The 22,438-nt window shown below is 39.4% G+C and overlaps 1 protein-coding gene across 3 annotated transcripts in view; it reads left to right on the top strand.

Annotated features, from left to right (window-relative positions):
• Positions 1-22,438, top strand: part of HDAC8 (histone deacetylase 8) — a 234,888-nt gene that overhangs the window by 131,909 nt on the left and 80,541 nt on the right. For 2 of the 3 annotated variants that reach the window (XM_079765340.1, XM_079765339.1), the window contains exon 5: positions 17,944-18,056. In XM_079765340.1, coding sequence (XP_079621466.1) covers positions 17,944-18,056 — 113 coding nt within the window. Of the gene's footprint in view, positions 1-2,625; positions 2,676-17,943; positions 18,057-22,438 lie in introns of all 3 variants that reach the window. The other variant, XM_079765341.1, reaches the window with a different exon arrangement.

Raw genomic sequence — 22,438 nt, 5'->3', positions numbered from 1 at the left:
TTTCTATTCCTTGCTCAGTTTCCTTTCCTTCTGGTACCCCTATTATCCTGATGTTGTTTTGTTTTGTGTTGTCCCGAAGTTCCCTTAGGCTCTCCTCATGCTTTCTAATTTTTGTTTCTAGAAGCTGTTGTACTTGGGTATTTTTTCCCATCTTGTCTTCTAGCTCACTTATGCGGTCCTCTGCTTCTTCTAGTCTACTCTTGATGCTTTCTATTGAGTTCTTTACAGCAGTGATGTCATTTTTCATTTCTTCTTGGTTCTTCTTCATTTCCTCTTGGTTTTTACTCATATTGTCAAATTTGTTTTCCATCCTTTTCAGCCACCTTATGACCATTTCTCTGAATTCTTTCTCTGATAGGTTGTTTGCCTCTAATTCGTTTACTTCCTTTTCTGGTGATGCCTGCTTTTCTTTTCTATGGGGGCTATTTATTTGTCTCCCCATGGTCTTTCTTCTCAGGATGTCTGGTTATGTAGTTCTCTCTCTCCAGCGTTGATTTAAAGGTACAAAATACAACACAACCAGGCACAACACACAAGGCACTGAACAGAATTGTATTCACAATATTAATAACCTCCAATAAAGGTAACCACCAGAGAAAGACAAATTAGGGAATAGGAGAGGAAGAGGAAGAGTAAAAAGAAAAAAAAAAGAGTGTGAATCTGAACTTGGGAAAAGAGGAGAAATAAAAGAAAAGAAAAAAAGTAAGAGAGACAAGAATGATACTAAGAGAGAAAAGGGGAACAAACTATATATATGGGGAGTAAACTCCAATAGAACAACCACTAATCCCAGCAAATTACAGCAACACGAGCCTGGAGATTAATACAAACTGCAACACCAACTAATATCAAGTGAGGCAAGGGAAAACAAAAGTAAAAAACAAACAAAAACAAAGCAAACAAAAGAACCAAACAAACAAACAAAAGGAATAATCAAAACAATCTCATAAAAAAGCATAAAAATTCAATCTAATCAACATTCAAGCAAACAGCAACAAAATTCCAGAGAGAAAAACAATTTTTTTTTAAGGTAGCGTAGAGAGAGGCATGTATGGACTTGGAGCAGGGGGTTGGGAATTAGATATATGAGTAGGGTGAAATTTTAGCAGAGAATAACCTGAAAAAGTAGGGAAAATCTAAAGCCAGAAAGGGTTAAGATAAACAGGAGACCAAAAGGGGAAAGGTTAGGAGGAGAGTGATGGCATAATGTTAGCGTTGAGATAGGGTAAAACGATTGTAAGGGAAAGATGCAAATAGAATATAGGACACTAATCCCAAAATAAAAGAAAGAGAAAATCAAATGACATTTAAAAATAAAAGTAAGATAATAGTAATAATAATAATGCTGATTGAAAATAAAAATGTAATAATTAAAAAGGTGAAAATCCATATATATATATGGAGAAAACAACACAAAACAAACAAATAAACCAAAAATACAAACAACAAACACCCTGAAAAAGAGGACAAAATCTATATAAATAAATCTTACATACAGAATGTAAGGTTGAGGAATTGAATGAATAGGTGAAGGACCATGGTTCAATATAGAGGAGGTTGAAAGCTAATGAGTGGATAAGAGGAAAAGAAAATACACAAAATAATCAATAAATAAAAAGATTAAAAATGTTTTTGAATTTATCTATTTATTCATCTATTTTTGGAAAAGGAGAATAGAGGAGAGAGTAGATAGGCTTGAGTTTAGTCAATGAAACTAAACGATTAGGAGAAGAGAGCAAGAGTGGAGAGGGAAAACAAAAGCACAAAAAAATGGCTAGTGAAGAAAAAGAGAAGGGTGCATGGACTTGAAGCAGAGGAGACAAAATTAGATATATGAGTAAGTCAACAGACTACAGTAATAATAACACATCAATAAAGTAGATAAAGAATATCAATTTTTAACAAGGGGTAAAAAGAGAAAAAAAACTAAAGTGGGACAGGAGAAGAGAAACAGATGAAAAAGGGAGAATTGAGGATGTAAAGGGTGGAAAGAAAGATAAAATAAGATAAAATAAAATAATGATAATATAAAATAGAATGAAGAAAAATAATATAAAATATAAAATATAAAAAACAAAAACAAATAAAAAATAAATAGAAGATAAAAAATAAAAAGTGAAGTGTTGTTCTCTTCAGCTGAGTTTTAATGCCCCATGGGGGCTAGTTTAAGATCCCACTCTATTGTTCTGTCTGCCACTTCTCAGTTTCCTGTTAGGTAGTTAGGACCCTGTTGAAGTGCCAAGTGATCCACAGCTCCTCTGTGTTTGTCTCCACAGCATTGGTTGCAAGTAGGCGGGACCAATCTGCCCGCTTTTCTTGTCTGCCTGTTGTCAGTCTTAATCACTCAAGCATCTGTGTCTGACAAGGGCTTAGGTGGGTATGTTGCTGTATTGGTTTCCTGGACTGAAAGGCCCCCAACCCAGTCCCCAAGGGCTCCCTGGAGCTATTCAGAGTCTTTATTTCTTCTGCAAAGCTCAAGGCTGGGTATGGCTACACTAGCTGCACTGACACGGCTGGGAGGGGCTAGCTCTTCAGGAGAAAAATGGCTGCTTAGTTTTTGGAGGGTCCAGAATGTCTCAGTGCTGTATTCCAGTTCACCTCTCCCTGTCCTGCTCTCCTCCACAGCCTCTCCCCAGCCTTGACAAAACTGCACCTCCACCTCCACTGCAGCCTCGGTGAGTATTTGTAATTGAAAGAAAGGTCCTAAGAATTGAGTTTAGTGAATAAAAGCAAAGACAAAACAGAAGCAAAACAGCTGTACCACTGCGAGTTTCTCTCCCCCCACTCCCCACCCGCTGGCACCACACAGCTCAGGCAGCTCTTCAGGCTGCCTTTCTGGGTACAGCTGCTCATGGTTGTGAACTTAGATCTAGATTCCCTGGCTATCAAAAGCCCTGTGGACCTCCCTTCCACAGTCGGGTGTTGGGCATGTCCCCAAGGGATATGTACTTGGTGCAGCACAGCTTCCTTCTGACCCTGTCATCTGGCGGTCGCGCGTCTGTCTCTCTCTCTCTCTCTCTCTCTCTCTCTCTCTCTCTCTCTCCAGCTCAGATCCCCGATCCTACTGTTCTCCAGGCATCTTCATCCCTTTCACACTGCGGATTGTCTCACCAGCTGAGTCTAATTTGCCAATTCCAGGTAGATGTTATCGATTTAGTTGTTCCTTCTATCTGCTCCATGAGAAAGTGCAGAACATGTCTGCCTATTCGGCCACCATTTTTCACCTGCCTCATCTTTTTTATGGTTTATATGTCTTTTTCATGCTATTGAGCATCATTATAACAATTACTTTGAACTCTATATCTGATAAATTGCTTGCCTTCATTTCATTTAGCTCTTTTTCTAGAAATTTCTTTTGTTCTTTCATGTGGGGCCTGTTTCTTTGTCTCCCCATTTTGGGTAACTCTTTGTGATTGTTTCTATTAATTAGATAGATCTGCTATGACTCCTAGTCTTTGTGGGATGGCCTTATGTAGTAGGTGTCTTGTGGGTTTTAGGGGTGCACTCTTGTTGATCACTTGAGCTGGGTGCTCCAGGAATGTCCCTTTTGTGGGCTATGTAGGCCCCCCTGTTGTAATTGATTCTTGATTCCTATTGGCCCATGCATTTGTGAGATTGACCCTCAGCCTGGCTTAGTATGAGGCTCAACCCAGACCATGGCTTGGAAGCTGCTGTACAGGTGCTAACCACACAAAACAGAATTTGCCTCAGCAGTATTTGGTTCCTGTCAAGATCTCCCTTTGTATATGCCGCTTGTGAAGTTTATTGGATCCTGCTCTGATGTTGTCTGAACCTGGCCACTGGATGTTTTGGTTCTGGGCCTCTTGGGAGGGACTCTGGTGCAGGCCAATATAAGACACTGGCTATGTCTAGCCCTCGGCAACCAGTCTTGATGTGGCTTCTGTAAATCCTTGATTATTATACCTCTCCAGCTAGTGTTCAGTTGGTTATTCAGGATGATTATTCTATAATTTAGTTCATTTTTTGTTTTGTGTTGTGTTTTTTTTTTTGTGTGTGTGTGTGGTTACCATTAGGTTTATACAAAATAAATTTTATATATACAGTAGTATATTTTCTTGTGCATGCATCTTATCTCCATTCCCCTTTGGAAATTCAGACATCCCCCTCCTTTTATATTTTTGTTGTCACAAATTATTCCTATTGATGCTGTGAGTTCATTTTCAAATTGTAGTAGATATTGTCTTCTCGTTTTAATATTTTTTTCACCTCTTTGCACCTTTATGTTATATTTAAGTGTATAATACCCTGTTCTGAAAGAAGGTTACAATAGTCTTCTGTCTGTTAGTCGTCTTATTCATAGTTTTGTATCCTTTTGTCTTTTTGTTTAAGGCATAAGTATTTATGAGTATTTTCTATAAAGGAGGTCTTGTGGTGGTAAATTCCCTCAGCTTCTATATATCTGAAAAACTCTTTATTTATCCTTCATATATAAATGATATATTATTTTTTTAATTTCTTTATTGATTAAGGTATCACATATTTGTCCTCATGCCCCCATTCCCATACCACACCCCTCCCCACACATGCCCCCACCCCCTGTTGTCCCCAACCGCTGGTTAGGCGCATATGCTTGCACACAAGTCCTTTGGTTGATCTCTCCCCTTTACCCCCCCCCCTCCCCTCCCTCTGAGGCCCAACAGTCTGATCCGTGCCTCCTTGTTTCTGGGTCTGTTCTTGTTCATCAGTCTATGTTGTTCATTATTTCCACTAGATGAGTGAGATCATGTGCTATTAGAAATACACTTATAAGAACCGAAAATGAGACAAGCAATAATGGTTATGGTTATGGTGACAGGAAATGAATCAGTCTGTAGTGAGTTTCTTTCTGGGCCAACAGTTCTTTTGAGACCCAATTACAATGTCCAACAGTTCCTTATGTGTATATGTCAGCAGTGACATTTCAGTTCTGGATGGTGGAGAAATGGTGGTAATGCAGGTCCGACTCTCTCTGGTTTGGTCCTGGGCAACCTGCAGTGATGCACAGCTGCTAACTGCTAGTATGGGAAGACCAAGTCAGCGTCTTCCATCTCTGGACTGCTTCTTTTCTGTCTTCATGGCTGGAGTAGTCCTGTCGATTCCTCTCTGTTGCTGGAATCCACATGGTCTCGGAGTTGTTTTCTGAAAATATACAAACATATTCTCGACCAAAAGTTAATAAAGGAATATTTTCTATAAATTTGACTTGGGATCATATTTCATTTTTGCCCAAATGATTTTCCTCTGGCTTGTTTTGACAGCTTGTGTGTTTTTCATGGGTATCTTGCTTTTAGCATTACCATTAATTTTCTAAAGTATTAATTTTCCAGATGTAATTTACTTACAGGTTATTTTTCCTTACATGATATTCTTCTACTATACCCTCCTTTTTTGATATAAATGTTAGGAGGCTTTTGAAAATTTTATAATGTAGTCTTGATGGCTTTTACATTTTAATTTTTTGCTCTATAATATTACTGTTTTAGGTTCATTACATGGTGCACAATTTTATCATGAGATGAAGTACCAATAAAAATTTTAGTTAACACTTTAGGAACACCTTTTTGTCCAGTACAATTAATTTTTCTAGAATATTTGCTTGTTTCAACTAGCCAATTTAAATTTGCCTGAAAACTTGACTACTATTTTACTGTCAAATTTGTTACTCTAACAACAATCTTATTTTACCCTGTAAATATTAGTTGAAGGGATTATTTGCCTTCTTGAGTAGGTCCTGAGCATTCCTAGTGGTAGGCTGGATTTAGATATTGTAAACCCACTTCCCCACACCATGGGTATAAGATAACTCAAACAATTCTTTTTGGAGTAAGAGGGCAGCTGTTGTCGGCCAAGTCTCACCTGGGTCCTGATCTGAGCTGGGCATGGGAAGCACGAAGCAGCCATGGGGGCAGGAGACCTCCCTCAGAAGGAGATAGGGTTCAGGCCCCTGCAATGTTGGGGGGGTGAGGGTCTGTGCCCCACCTCTGTTGATCCCCAAATTCTCTCCTGATGGCCCCTCTGCGACTGTGCCTGTCTTAGGTTGTTCCTTCCTTGAGGAATCTTACCCATCTCTGGCGAACCAGCCATCCTCCGGGGCCAAGCAGGGTGACGTGAGGTTGTTTTGTCTCCTTGGTGGCCTATGCCCCCGTGGCCTCCATGCCCAGCACTTGCCTTGGGATCCCCTCGCGGGGCCCCAGCACTGATCACATGTCTTGTGGAACCCGGGTTTCTTCTCCAGGGAGGGCTCAGTTCGCCCCACTGGGTGAGAGACAGGTCCATGGTACCAGCCATCACGAGACTTCAACCTCGACATGAACAGAGAGCTCATGCAACAGCTGTGAGCAATTGAATTGTGAGAAGAGGGTCTCTCTTGGCCTAAACGGTAATAGGGACCAATATAGAATGCTCAGGTGCCTTCCCAGGAGGCCCTCTACACAATGAAAAAGATTAAAACCTTACATGTCCTTTTTAACTTGCTACCAGACATTCAAAGAATTAGTAATTTTGCTTGGGATAATTGTATATTATGCTGTTGTAATTCTAAAGTATCAAGAGATGTGTTAAGTTTGTCTCCAAGCACCAAGCAGATGGTTTTTGTTTTGTTTTTTATCCTCAAGGGTGCGAGGCACTATTATAAGTACTGAGGGTGATCCAAATCTGGGAAAAATTTTAATGACAGTGTAGAATAATATCATGTAAGGATATTCTTTGTTCTAGTCCATGGCAATTCCCTTTCAAACTGGCTGTTCATTTCTTTTTATATAGACAAGGTCTTAGTTACATTTTCTGCACCTCTACTGGGGGCAAGTAGTGATAGTAGTGACACCCTTTGTTTGGTGTCCACACAAGCCAGAAACCTCTCTTTAATTGTACACATAAAGGGGCATTATTTTGATTTTGTGTCATACAAAAGGGAAGCTGGGTGGATACCCCTGTGTATTTATACTTTCTTGCCCCACCCATGGGCCTCCTGGATGACCAAGGTGTTTGGTATTATTGGTAACTACATTAGTCAGGGGATCAGCCCCCGTAAGGGGTCTTACCCATGAAGGGTCAGTAGCATAAGACCAAAATACTTACCCTCTTGTCCCAGGTAAAATTACCGTACATCTGATGATTGCTAGCATGGCTAGAAAGGCGTTCTCAGGCGTTCTTGGGTTTCTAGTTACCTCACAATTTCTTCCCTGAGGTTTGACGTTCTGATTGATGTTTCTCTGTTTCTGGATCTATTTTTTCCCCATCAGATTATGTTGTTCATTATATTTCACAAATGAGTGAGATCATGTGATATTTATCTTTCTCTGCCTGGCTTATTTCACTAAGCATAATGTTCTCCATCTCCATCCATATTGTTGCAAATGGTAAGAGCTCCTTCTTTTTTACCACAGCGTAGTATTCCATTGTGTAGATGTACCACAGTTTTTTAATCCACTCATCTGCTTATGGGCACTTAGGCTGTTTCCAAATCTTAGGTATGGTAAATTGTGCTGCTATGAACATACGGGTGCATATATCCTTTCTGATTGATGTTTCCAGTTTCTTGGGATATATTCCTAGAAGTGGGATCACTGGGTCAAATGGGAGTTCTATTTTTAGTTTTTTAAGGAAACTCCATACTGTTCTCCACAGTGGCTGCACCAATCTGCATTCCCACCAGCAGTGCACGAGGGTTCCTTTTCCTCCACATCCTTGCCAGCACTTGACATTTTTTGACTTGTTGATAATGGCCATTCTGACAGGTGTGAGATGGAACCGCATTGTTGTTTTGATTTGCATTACTCTAATGATTAGTGATTTAGAGCAGGTTTTCATATGTCTCTTGAACTTCCTTCTGTCTTCTTTTGAAAAGTGTCTATTTAAATCAGTTGCCCATTTTTTGATTGGGTTGTTTATCTTCTTTTTGTTAAGCTGCATGAGTTCCCTGTAAATGTTGGAGATTAAAGCCTTATCGTTGACATCATTGGCAAATATGTTCTCCCATGCAGTGGGCTTTCTTGTTGTTTTATTGATGGTTTCCATTGCTGTGCAAAAGCTTTTTATTTTGATGTAGTCCCACTTGTTTATTTTCTTTTTAGCTTCCATTGCCCTAGGAGCAGTATCAGAGAAGAAGTTCTTTTGGCATATGTCAGAGATTTTTCTGCCTGTAGATTCCTCTAGTATTTTTATGGTTTCCCGTCTTATGTTTAAGTTCTTGATCCATTTTGAGTTTATTTTTGTGTATGGTGTAAGTTGGTGGTCTAGTTTCATTTTTTTGCATGTATCTATCTAATTTTCCCAACACCATTTATTGAAGAGACTGTCTTGACTCCATTGTATGTTCATGCCTCCTTTGTCAAATATTAATTGAGCATAGTGATTTGGATCAATTTCTGGGTTCTCTATTCTATGCCTTTGATCTATATGTCTGTTCTTGTGCCAATACCAGGCAGTTTTGAGAACAGTGGCTTTGTAATATAGCTTGAAATCTGGTATTTGAGATCCCTCCTACTTTGTTCTTCTTTCTCTGGATTGCTGTAGTTATTCGGTGTCTTTTTTCATTCCAGATGAATTTTTGGAAAGTTCGTTCTAGGTCTATGAAGTATGCCATTGGTATTTTAATGGGAAGTGCATTGAAATTATAGATTGCTTTGGGTAGTATGGACATTTTGATGATGTTGATTCTACCAATCCATGAACATGGTATGTTCTTCCATCTGTTTATGTCTTCCTCTATCTCTTTTTTCAGTGCTGTATAGTTTTCCGCGTATAGGTCTTTTACCTCCTTAGTTAAGTTTATTCCTAGGTATCTTAATTTTTTGGCGTGATGGTAAATGGGATTGCTTTTTTAGTCTCTCTTTCTGTAAGTTTATTATTGGTGTATAGAAATGCCATAGATTTCTTAGCATTTATTTTGTATCCTGCTACTCTGCCGAATTCATTTATTAAGTCTAATAATTTTTTGATGGAGTCTTTAGGGTTTTCTATGTACAGTATCATGTCATCTGCAAATAAGGACAGTTTTACTTCTTCTTTTCCAATTTGGATGCCTTTTATTTCTTCTTCTTGTCTGATTGAAATGGTTAGTATTTCCAACACTATGTTGAACAGGAGTGGTGAGAGTTGGCATTCCTGTCTTGTTTCTGTTCTTAGGGGAAATGGTTTTAGTTTTGCCCATTGAGTATGATGTTGGCTGTGGGTTTGTCATATATGGCTTTTATTATGTTGAGGTATGATCCTTCTATTCCCAGCTTGCTGAGAGTTTTTATCAAGAAAGGGTGTTGGATTTTGTCAAATGCTTTTTCTGCATCAATTGATATGACTATATGGTTTTTATCTCTCAATTTGTTTATGTGATGTATCACGTTTATTGATTTGCGAATATTGTACCATCCTTGCATCCCAGGGATAAATCCTACTTGCTCGTGGTGTATGATCTTTCTGATGTACTGCTGGATTCGATTTGCTAGAATTTTGTTGAGGATTTTGGCATCTATGTTCATGAGGGATATTGGCCTGTAATTCTCTTCATTGTGTTATCTTTATCTGGTTTTGGTATTAGGGTGATGCTGGCTTCATAGAAGGAGCTTGGAAGTGTTCCTTCTTCTTGCATTTGCTGGAATAGTCTGAGGAGGATAGGTTTTAGCTCTTCCTTGAATGTTTTGTAAAACTCCCCTGTGAAGCCATCTGGCCCCGGCTTTTGTTTGCTGGAAGCTTTTTGATGACTGCTTCAATTTCTTCCATAGTTATCAGCCGATTGAAATTTTTAGTCTCTTCCTGAGTAAGTTTTGAAAGATTGTGTTTTTCTAGGAATGTGTCCATTTCCTCCAGGTTGTCTAGTTTGTTGGAATAGAGTTGTTCATAGTATTATTTGACAATCTTTTGTATTTCTGTGGGGTCTGTTGTTATTTCACCTTTTTCATTTCTGATTTTGTTTATTTGGGTCCTCTCTCTTTGCTTCTTGGTGAGCCTGGCTAGAGGTTCATCAATCTTGTTTATCCTTTCAAAGAACCAGCTCTTGGTTTTGTTGATCTTGTGTATTGTTTTTTTTTTTTTTGTCTCTATGTCATTCATTTCTGCTCTGATCTTTATTATTTCCTTTCTTCTGCTCACTGTGGGCTTTTCTTGTTGCTCCCTTTCTAATTCTTTGAGTTGTTGAGTTAGATCATCTATTACCATTTTTTCTTATTTTTTGAGGTAGGCCTGTAGAGCTATACACTTCCCTCTCAGGACTGCTTTCATTGTGTCCCATAGGATTTGCAATGTTGTGTTTTTATTGTCATTAGTCTCCAGGATGTTTTTAATTTCTTCTTTGATCTCATTGATAACCCAATCATTGTTTAGTAGCATGCTATTCAGTTTCCAAGTGTTTGAATTTTTTGGAGTGTTTTTATTGTAGTTTATTTCTAATATTATGCCATTGTGATCTGAGAAAATTCTTGATATGATTTCAATCTTTTTGAATTTAGGGAGACTTTGCTTGTTACCCAAAATGTGGTCTATTTTTGAGAATGTTCCATGTGCACTTGAGAAGAATGTATATTTCCTGGCTTTGGTGTGAAATACTCTGAAGATGTCAATTAGGTCCATCTGATCTAGTGTGTCATTTAGAATTGCTGTTTCTTTGCTGATTTTTTGTCCAGAGGATTTATCCATTGATGTCAGTGGTGTATTAAAGTCCCCTACTATGATTGTATTGATGTGGATCTCTCCCTTGATATCTTCCAGGAGATTTTTTTTATGTATTTGGACGCTCCTGCATTGGGTGCATAAACGTTTACCAGAGTTATATCTTCTTGTTGAATTGCTCCCTTTATTATTATGTAGTGGCCTTCCTTATCTCTTATTATGGCCTTTACTTTGAGGTCTATTTTATCTGATATAAGTATCGCAACCCCAGCTTTTTTCTCATTTCCATTTGCCTGAAAAATGTTTTTCCATCCCTTCACTCTCAGTCTGTGTGAATCCTTTGCTCTAAGGTGGGTCTCTTGTAGACAGCAAATATATGGGTCATGATTTCTTATCCATTCAGCTACCCTATGTCTTTTGATTGGCTCATTTAATCCATTTACGTTTAATGTTATTATTGATAGGTACCTGTTTTTTGTCATATTTTTTCTTAGTGTTTGTTTTTCTTCTTGCCTTTCTCTTTCTTCTTTTTATAGCAGTCCCTTTAGCATTTCTTGCATTGCTGGCTTGGTAGTGATGAACTCTCTTAGTCCTTTTTTATCTGTGAAGCTTCTGATTCCACCTTCAATTTTGAATGATAGCCTTGCTGGGTATAGTATTCTTGGATTCAGTCCCTTTTTTTGCATCACTTTGTATATTTCATTCCATTCCCTTCTGGCCTGGTGTGTTTCTGTTGAGAAATCAGTTGATATTCTAATAGGAGATCCCTTATATGTTACTTTCTGTCTCTCTCTTGCAGCCTTTAAGATTCTTACTTTGTCGTTGGTGTTCGTCAATTTAATTATAATGTGCCTTGGCGTCGGTCTTTTGGGGTTCATTTTGCTTGGGACTCTGTGAGTTTCTTGGATTTGTGTGGGTTTTTTCTTCCCTATATTAGGGAAGTTTTCTGTCATTATTTCTTCAAACAGGTTTTCTATTCCTTGCTCCGTTTTCTCTCCTTCAGGAAGCCCTATTATGCTGATGTTGTTTTGTTCTGTGTTGTTCCAAAGTTCCCTTAGGCTCTCCTCCTGCTTTTTAATTTTTTTTTTCTAAAGCTGCTCTAATTGGTTATTTTTTCCCACCTTGTCTTCTAGTTCACTGATGCTGTTCTCTACTTCTTCTAGTCTACTCTTGATGCTTTCTATTTAGTTCTTTACGGCATCGATGTCATTTTTCATTTCTTCTTGGTTCTTCTTCATTTCCTCTTGGTTCTTACTCATATTGCCGAATTTGTCTTCCATTCTTTTCAGCCACCTTATGACCATTTCTCTGAATTCTTTCTCTAACAGGTTGCTTGCCTGTATTTCTTTTACTTCCTTTCCTGGTGATGCCTGCTTTCTTTCATATGCGGGCTGTTTCTTTGTCTCCCCATGGTCTCTCTTCTCTGGATGTCTGGTTATGTAGTTCTCTCTCTCCTTGTCCCAGGCAAAATGTGACCTTTCCATGGTGGAGTGTAGAGCTCCTATGAATCTGCTTGTTTGTGCCAATTGGGGACCAGTGTTCTGGGGCTTGCAGCTGTTTGGTGGTTGCTGCAGTTTTCCATTCTTCATATCTTTTATTTAGTTCTTCTTCTCCAGAATTTTTATTTGGTTCATTGTTAAGGTTTCAGTCTTTTTCGTAAAGTAGTCCTTTTGTTCATTGCATTTTATTTCTGAATTCATTAAACTATTTGTGTTTTCTTGTACGTCATTGAGTTTTTTTCAGAACTGCACTCTTGAATTCTCTATCATGTTAATAACATATTTCCATGTCTTTAAGTGTATTTTCTGGAGGTTTTTAATTTTTTTTCTTTCTAAGCTGCCTCATTACCTTGCTTATTCATGGAATTTGATGGATTATTTCTCTGCTAGGCATATATGAAAATTAAATCTCTCTTTTTTAATTTAAAGAGTGGCATCTCTGTATTTAGTAGGTTGATAGGAAGTCTTTCTTTTGTTTTCCTGTAGGTGGCTCTGAAGTGCAAGTTTCTTAGTTTCTCTTGCACTGCTCTAGCTCTTGGATCTTTGTAGAGTGTGGAAAATACCTTGTATTCCCTGGGCAGGTGGGTGTCTCCTCTGTGATCAGGTCACTGTAGTCTCAGGGAACCACTCCTGTGAGGGAATGTTGTTGGCAGTGGGTTTCTGAGCCTGTGAAATCCCAGCACTGTCCCCTGCAACCACTCTTCCAGCAGTGCAGCCACAATAGGTAAGACTGGGATGAGCTGGGAGAGGCCATTTGGTTTATTTGTGGCTTTGTCCTCCTCCTAGTAGTGGCAACTGCCAGAACTCAGCTTCTTCACCCCTGTCACTCAGATTTACAGTGTTCCCCCCCCCCCCCCCGCCAACCCAAAACACACACACCACACTCAGGGAAAAATATTTCTGCCTCCCCAGTTCTCAGGGCTGCAGATAATGTGCTCTGTAGCCCAACACTGACTGTTACCACTTCTTCTGGGGCCTGCTGCTTGCTCTGGGAGGGTTAAAGTAGGGGAGTTGTGGTAAGGTGAGGGGAGGGAGCCAGGCTCTATAGCTTTGTTTTTGTTCTTGGAAATGGCAGCCGCCAGACAACTGTTGCCTTACCTCTGTGCTCTGTCTCTGCCCAGGTCACTGGGTTTATCCACAGTGCCTACTGCCCAGCCCTGTAGGAATGCTCACAGTATTTCTCTGCTCATCTGGGCTGAAGAGAGTGCCAGTGGCCACCTGACTCCTCCCTTCTTCCAAGACCTACAGCAAGCTTCCAGCTATATCTGTTGCACCTATCTCTGCTCTTCTCCCTCCCCTCCTCCCATGCTCACTCAGACTTGCCCATCCTCAAATGTTTTAATGCACAGATCTCTCAGATGTGTTTATGTCTAGAATATGGAATCCTTTGTTCAATTATAGCTGATCAAATTGTAAGTATAAGGGGAACCTTTCACACTACCATTTCTCTGACGTCACTCTCTGAGTTTGCTGTTATAGAAATACTTTTTTTAAACACATTAAAAGTCTTGAAAATTCAGTTTCCTTATTTTCTGGGAATTTTAGGAATATCCTGTTTATTCAAACACTTATTTCTATAAGTCAATAAGAATTGAGCTCCATTAATTTAAGAAAATATTAGGAAATTATTACACCCAATAGCCTCTTTGAATCCCAGACCTCATCATCATCATCATCATTATTCAGGCTATTGCCATAAGAAGAATGTTCATTAATGAGGAATATCTCAAAGAAAAGGAAAGGACCCAGGAGTTTTATAGAGGAAGGTAAACTAGGAAGTCATCCATGAGTCTTATAGAAGTCATGAGGAAGCATAAAGATGGTTCTTCCTATGGAATATGCGAGGGCAACATGGTCCTTTGCAGTTAACTATCTCTCAGAACATTAAAGCGGGGTTGGAGGGTAGGGATCTTAACCACTTCTTATATCTAGTTGTATGATTTTTAGATTTCTAGAAGGCTCATAAAAGTTTAATACTGTAATGAGATTACTCTGCTTTGTCAATTTTTTTCTATAGAATTTCTCTGTATTCTTCTTTATATGCCATATTACTTCTGCTTGCATTTTTTTTAATTTTGTTTTTCTGTGCTTATGACTTATCTCCATAATTTAATTGTAGGTTCTCTGAGGGAAAGAAGTATGTCTTCTATTGTTTTCTATTTCTCCTCCTCTTCATCTCCCTCCTCTTTTTGCCTAACACTTAATATTCCATTGCACCTACCCAAAAGTTATTCATGTTCAGCAGGAAGACAAGTTATTTCTTTTTTGATGTGCTAAGACAGTAAACTTATAAGATATAAGCTTTTCAGAATTGGAAAATAGCATCCAAGAACTTTCAAAATTACATGGTTAACCCTTATTTACCAAAATTCACAGATGAACAAATATTTTTCTCTAATTGGTTTCTTCCTGGTTTCACACGTTATGGCCAAGCTATTATTTTGATATACTTGAGTTCATCTTTATGTGCAAAATCAATATCTAGTGATATTTTTAACAACCTCCTGCTCACCAATATACCTGTCTCATTGATTCAGCCTGTGAACGACGGCATTGTTCACAATATGAAACATTTTACTAGAAGAGATTTCATGAAGTTTATCCATTGTGTAGGCATTGGAAATATCTTGTAATCTCATAATAATAAAGATGGCATTTTTAATGATGCTCATGCCTAGACTTTCGTTTCAAGTAAAATATAAGAGAAAACTAGGGGGGGAAAGGGGCTGGATATTTGAAGCCAGTGGAAGCAAAATAAACTGAAGCATTTAGTAAAAGGCCATTAAAATAAATTATAATAAATTTTTTTCTTTTTTTCTTTTTTTTAATTTAATAAATCTTTATTGTTCAGATTATTAAAATTGTTCCTCTTTTTTCCTCCCATAGCTCCCCTCCACCCGGTTCCCACCCCACCCTCTGCCCTTACCGCCCCCCCCCCCCCCCGCACTGTCCTCATCCATAGGTGTACGATTTTTGTCCAGTCTCTTCCCGCACCCCTCACACCTCTTTCCCCCCAAGAATTGTCAGTCCACTCCCTTTCTATGCCCCTGATTGTTTTATATTCACCAGTTTATCTGTTCATCAGATTTTTTATTCACTTGATTTTCAGATTCACTTGTTGATAGGCATGTATTTGTTGTTCATAATTTTTATCTTTACCTTTTTCTTCTTCTTCCTCTTCTTAAAGAATACTTTTCAGCATTTTGTATAATACTGGTTTGGTGGTGATGAACTCCTTTAGCTTTTTCTTATCTGTGAAGCTCTTTATCTGACCTTTCTGAATGATAGCTTTGCTGGGTAGAGTAATCTTGGTTGTAGGTTCTTGCTATTCATCACTTTGAATATTTCTTGCCACTCCCGTCTGGCTTGCATAGTTTCTGTTGAGAAATCAGCTGACAATCATATGGGTGCTCCCTCATAGGTAATTAACTGTTTTTCCCTTGCTACTTTTAATATTCTCTCTGTCTTTTGCTCTTGGCATTTTAATTATGATGTGTCTTGGTGTGGTCCTCTTTGGATTTCTCTTGTTTGGGGTTCTGTGAGCTTCCTGGACTTGTAAGTCTATTTCTTTTACTAGGTGGGGGAAGTTTTCTGTCATTATTTCTTCAAAAAGGTTTTCAGTATCTTGCTCTCTCTCTTCTTCTGGCACCCCCATAATTCGGATGTTGGTACGCTTGAGGTTGTCCCAGAGGCTCCTTACACTATCTTCAAATTTTTGGATTCTTTTTTCTTTTTGCTTTTCCGGTTGGGTATTTTTTGCTTCTTTGTATTTCAAATCTTTGACTCTATTCTTGCAGTCCTCTAGTCTGCTGTTAGGTCTCTGTGTAATATTTTTCATTTCAGTCAGTGTATGTTTAATTTCTAGTTGGTCCTTTTTCATATCCTCGAGGGTCTCGCTAAATTTATTGGCCTTTTCTAGGAAATTCTTGAAAAACCTTATAATGGTGGTTTTGAACTCTATATCCAGTCATTTGCTTTCCTCCATTTCTTTCATTTGTGATCTGTTTCTTTGTCTCTGCATTTTTGCTGCTTCCCTGAGTTGGTAGAGTAGCTTTGTGTGGTAGGTGTCCTATATGGCCCAGTGGCTCAGCCTCCCCCAATTACCTGAGGTGGACACTTTTGGTGCACCCCTTTGTAGACTGTGTGCACAGCCTTGTTATAGTTAAGTCTTGATGGTTGTTGGTATCACTGGGAGGAATTGACCTCCAGGCCAATTGGCTGTGAGGATCCGCTGTGTCTACGCTGGGAGAACTTCTGTGCTAGAGACACCCTTATGGGAGAAGACTTGCAAAAGCCTCTGTGCTCAGCTCGGATGGGGCAGAGTCTCAGGGCAGAGCAGATAGCCTTGGCTTCCCTTCAGCCCTGCCCTATGAGGCCCCTGGGTCTCAGTGTTCCTCAGTAATCGCTGCAAGCACCTCTGAGAGAAAGCCGCCCTCAAGTTTTGCCCGCTGCCAGACAGTCCAGTTTCTCCCTGAATGAGTCTGGTTTCCCAGAAACTCGCCTGGAACTGGAGTTCAGCGCAGTCGGGAGCTTCCACCTCCCTCCCACTTTAGGAAGCCAGCCGCGCACTCAGCCGCCTGTGCACTCAGCAGTCAATCCTCTCTGCGTGTGCGCACCTTCGGACCTCTGCCTTCCCAGCTCCCCTGAGTCTCCGTTTGCTTTCTCTTTTCCTGACAGTCCAGATTCCCCCCAATGAGTTTGGGTTCCCAGAGTCTCGCCCGGGACTGGAGTTCAGTGCAGTCGGGAGCTTCTGTCTCCCTCCTGCTTTACAAAGCCAGCCGCGCACTCAGCCGCCTGTGCAGTCAGCGCACTTCCTCACCACATGCATGCGTCTCTGTACCTCAGCCTTTTGCAGCTCCTCTGAGTCTCAATGTGGTTTCCTCTTTCCTTCTCGTTGTAGAATTTCCACTCAGCCAGCTTTCCTGTATTTCTGGATGGTGTCTGTTTTGTCTTTTAGTTGTAGTTTTGATATTTTTGCGCAAGGCAGCAGTTTAGGTGTTTACCTGTGCCACCATCTTGGTTTCTCCCCTCTATAATAAACTTTTGATAATAAAAAATGTTCTTTTCTATCTACTCAAAAAGGCTTAATGGAAGCATAATAAAAGAGTAGATTAATGTTTACAAGAGAGTAAAGTAACACAGTATCACAAATAGCAAAAATATTAAAAGACACCAGTATTGTAAATGAAGACAATTTTAGTGAAGGAAACAAAATAACTTTAGAAGAGGCCGCTTCAGTCTGCATTGTAATAATTCCATTTACAGAAAGGTAACCACATTATGCTGCCGAGGAGATTATACATTTATACATTCTACACTTCGCTTTTATGATCAACAAGTGCCAAGCCTTACTTAAAAAAAACAACAACTTTAGGTTATGCCATAGGTTCAGTACAGAGAATCCAATCTCCAACATCTTCTACATCTGGCTGAGAAAGATTGTCTTTAAGGCCTCCTCTAGATTCTAGCTTTCTTAAAGTCCTCTAAGTGATAATCAGTGTTCATTTTGATGACTCCATGGTACTACAATTTTTTAATGATCACTGAATAATTGGAGTAGGGTTCTGTTTTGTTGAATATAGTTATAACATTCTAATTCTTTGACAATCTGGGATTCTGAATGTAAAATGTTACCAATCAACCTGAATATTTAGTTTACTAAGACACTTCATTCCTTGATCATTCTGAGGTATTTACTATACAATCTTTGTAGGTAGATTTTTGTTTTTCTAAAAAGAAAGGGGAATTGAAAGGGAATAGATCTCTGGGATTAGATCCTTGGCATTAAAGACTCCCTTGGATTGCTTTTGGCTCTTGGCTATAGCACCTTATTTTCTTGCAGAGATGAAGCATCTGGTTTTTGTTATCTTAATGATGTTGTCCTGGGAATATTACGATTGAGACGGAAATTTGACCATATTCTCTATGTGGATTTGGATCTACACCATGGAGATGGTAAGCCCTTCACTTTCAAGGGTGCTTTGCTGCTAGGACAACAGGTTTTTATCAGTAATGTTGCTTCTAGGTGGCTGATAAAAGGAGAAATGCCTGTTGCAATTGAAAGTTTTCTAATTGAGAATCTTAAAATAGGTAGAGATTCTTCTAACTGATGCAATTCCTCCTTTGCTGATGAAGCTGCTGCTTTAAAATACCAGTTTCCTGTAATTTCTCCTCTCATCTCATCTCTTCCAATAGCAAGTGGGAATCTTACCAAGTGTTTACTCCAGTGCTCAGTAACCTCCCTTAGGTCACTTTCATATGTTCTTAGTGAAATCTGCAGTTAGAGCTGACAATCTTGATACTTCTCTCAAGATCAGAATGGGTACATGATGAAATATCATTGTGAATTTTTCAATAGGGATACTAACTTACATAGCAGTCAAAATCTGTCCCACTGTTTTTGTATTGCTAAAATATTTAGTCCTGTGCAAACAAATATAGGGCATCTTCTCTAATTTTTAATAGCAGCAGAATCATTAACAATTTGCCTTAACTTCATTAATTTCTTCTTAGAAGACTTCACTGAAAGGATGCAGCCAGCCCTCCTCTGAACTTTCTATCTACAATGTGGAGCTTCAGTGACAGTTACCTACATTCTGTTTCTTTAACAAATCCTGTGGGTGGCACATATTTCCATTGATCTAGGAACACTTACCTAGTAAAATTAGTTAAAGGTATTCCCTCCCCTCTCCCACATCAAGAATTGCGACTTTCCTGTTTCTAGGGATTTTATGAGACAAACTAACAAAATCAAGACAAGAGAGGGAAAAATAATATATGATAGATACTAGGGTCAGCTTTGCTGCCAAAATAGATAAAGAAGGAAGAAATTGTCAGGGGAAACCTCCCCAGGGAATTCACCTAGATGGATACTACCATGAGATGATGACAGAAAATTAAAGGTAACCGAGAGAAGAGAGAAGGGTTAAAACAACCAGGGTACTACTTTGAGAGCATTGTCTACTGAATATCTGAACGCTCTGCCAGTGCAAAACACAACCTTGCTAAAAAATCTTCAGAGGCTCCTTATCACCTATAAAAAGGGTAACATTTGGCCCATGGATTGTTTTTGTATGAGCAGCTAGCTAAGAATGATTGTTTTATATTTTTACAAGGTTGTTAAGTGGGGGTGGGGGGATGCAATAGAGACCATGTAGTTTGGAAAGCCTAAAATATTTACCATGTAGCCACTTGGTTTACTAAACCTTGGCCCATAGCAATGGTTCTCAAACTCAAATGTATATCAAGATGGCCTGGGGGAAGCTTGTGTTAAAATGCAGACTTCTGGGCCATATCCACCAAATATTTAGATTTAATAGGCCTGGTATGGAATCTGGGAATCCACTTTTTAACAACACCCAAGTTGTTCCACAGGCCACACTTTGAAAAACAGTGGTCTTCGTGGTAAAGTCCACAATCTTTACCCTGTCTTTTGAGGCCTGCCTCAAAGAGGCCTCACCTCTTCTGTCCAACCTTCTCTCTCACAAGTTGCTGTGCAGGCTTCACTACTGAATAATCACCAAACATATCTCACTGTGCCCACTACCCTGATTTGGCATCACTTTTTCTAACTTAGTTTTGTTTTATCCTCCCCTTTTGCATCTACAAGTTCTACCTAGAAGTTCAAGTTTCAAGAGTATCCAATTTGCCCTGAACACTCCAGCTCAAGTGTTCTCTCCCCTACTCAACTGTATTGTTTATATTACTGATTTGATATTTAATTATATATTGTCTTATACTGTTAATTCTTTAAGCTGTCTATGTCTTCTCATGTAGAAACTTTCAGCTTATCCAAAACAGAGATCAAGTTGTTTACTTCTTTCTGTCCTAAACAATGGCTTGAACAAACAGAATTATGCATATGTTATAGTAGAGGTTCAGTAAAATATTTGTTGAATGAATGAATGATTATGAAATTCAAACTATTAGTATCAGAGTTTAAGAATAGCATCAACTCTGTTGAACCATGTAAGAATGACTGTCACCTGAAACCATTTTTTCCATTTGAGTGTTATTTCTACACCATTTAGAGTTTCCTGTTTTAGCCAACTTTTATGGTGTGTTTCATTTCAGTTTATTTCCCCTCTTCAGCACCTCCTTTCCAGTGACCCTTGCCCCACCTCCAAATTCTTACACATTCAGTTTATTTTAAATCTCCCATGATTTCATAACTAGCATTTTGTGGTGGCTTCACTGTACTCGCACCTGTCCTCACCTTCTTTCTTCAACTACCTACCATTCTTCTTATTCACACCAAGCCCCATACCCTCCACCTATCAGCCTGTGCAAAGTAGAATTTTCTAACAATTCCTATTGGCATTTTCTGTGAGAAGAGATACAAATAGGTACTAAGTATAAGAAAAGGTGGAGAGAACCAAAATGGCAGCATAGGTATACATGTGAACTTGCTGCCATGCACAACCATATCAAAACTACAACTAAAAGACAAAACGAATATCATCCAGAACCACAGGAAGACTGGCTGAATGGAAATTCTACAACTAGAAAGAAAGAGAAAAGCGCATTGAGTCTGATAGGAGGTACAGAGGTACGGAAGTGAAGTGCAGAGATACGGAGCCGCGCGCAGAAAAGGGCTGGCAACTGGGTACACTGTTGTCTTTTTCAATCAGGCGGGAGATACAAGCTCCTGACTGCTCTGAACTCCAGTTCTGGGCAAGACTCTGGGAACCCAGACTCATACGGGGAGAAACTGGACTGTCTGGCATCGGGCCGGAATGCAAGGGTGGCTTTCGCTCAGAGGTACTCACAGCGATCATTGTTCCTGCACAGGGCCATGAGACACAGAGACCCGGGGACCTCTTCGGGGCAGGGCTGATGGTCAGCCATTGCTTTTTGCTCTGCCCTGGTGATTCCCTGAGACCCCGCCCCATCCAATTTACAACCACACCCAAGCTGTGCACAGAGGATTTACATATGAATGGCCTGGCCTTTTGCAATCTAAAATTACATATCAAGAGCCAAATAAGGCTGTCTCCCGGCATAGACACAGCTGATCCTCACAGCCAATTGGCCTGGAGGTCAACTCGTCCCACTGATACCAACAACAATCCAGACTTAACTACAACAAAGCTGTACACACAGTCCATAAAGGGGTGCACCAAGAGTGTCCACCTCAGGTAACTGGGGAGGCCGAGCCACTGGCCCATATAGAACAACTAGCACACAAAGCTACCCTACCAACTCAGGGAAGCAGTGAAAATGGGGAGACAAAGAAACAGATCAAAAACCAAAGAAATGGAGGAAAACAAACAACTGGAAATAGAGTTCAAAACCACAGTTATAAGATTTTTCAAGAATTTCCTAGAAAAGGCCGATAAATTTAGTGAGACCCTTGAGGATACGAGAGAGACCCTCAAGGATATGGAAAAGGACCAACTAGAAATTAAGCATACACTGACTGAAATAAAAATTATTATACAGAAACCCTACAGCAAATTAGAGGAATGCAAGAATCAAGTCAAAGATTTGAAATACAAAGAAGCAAAAATCACTCAACTGGAAAAGCTAAAAGAAAAAAGAATCCAAAAATTTGAAGATAGTGTAAGAAGCCTCTGGGACAACTTCAAGCGTACCAACATCAGAATTATGGGGGTGCCAGAAGAAGAGAGTGAGCAAGATACTGAAAACCTATTTGAAGAAATAATGACTGAAAACTTCCCCCACCTGGTGAAAGAAATACACTTACAAGTCCAGGAAGCGCACAGAACCCCAAACAAGGGAAATCCAAAGAGGACCACAAAAAGACACATCATAATTAAAATGCCAAGGGCAAAAGACAAAGAAAGAATATTAAAAGCAGCAAGAGAAAAACATTTAATTACCTACAAGGGAACACCCATACGATTGTCAGCTGATTTCTCAACAGAAACTATGCAGGCCAGACGGGAGTGGCAAGAAATGGTCAAAGTGATAAATAGCAAGAACCTACGACCAAGGGTACTCTACCCAGCCAAGCTCACATTCAGAATTGAAGGTCAGCTAAAGAGATTCACAGATAAGAAAAAGCTAAAGGAGTTCATCAACAACAAACAAGTATTATATGAAATGCTGAAAGGTATTCTCTAAGAAGAGGAAGAAGAAGAAAAAGGTAAAGATAAAAATTATAAACAACAAATACATATCTATCAACAAGTGATACTGAAAATCAAGTGAATTAAAAATTTGATGTACAGAATAAACTGGTGAATATAATAGAATCAGGGGCATAGAAAGGGAGTGGACTGACAACTCTCAGGGGTAAAGGGGTGTGGGGGTGTGGGAAGAGACTGGACAAAAAATCATTCACCTATGGATGAGGACAGTGAGTGGGAGGTAAG

Source organism: Cnephaeus nilssonii (genome assembly GCF_951640355.1).
Source record: "Cnephaeus nilssonii genome assembly, chromosome: X".
NCBI classification, from domain to species: Eukaryota; Metazoa; Chordata; class Mammalia; order Chiroptera; family Vespertilionidae; genus Cnephaeus; species Cnephaeus nilssonii.
This window is presented reverse-complemented; position numbering and strand designations above follow the sequence as displayed.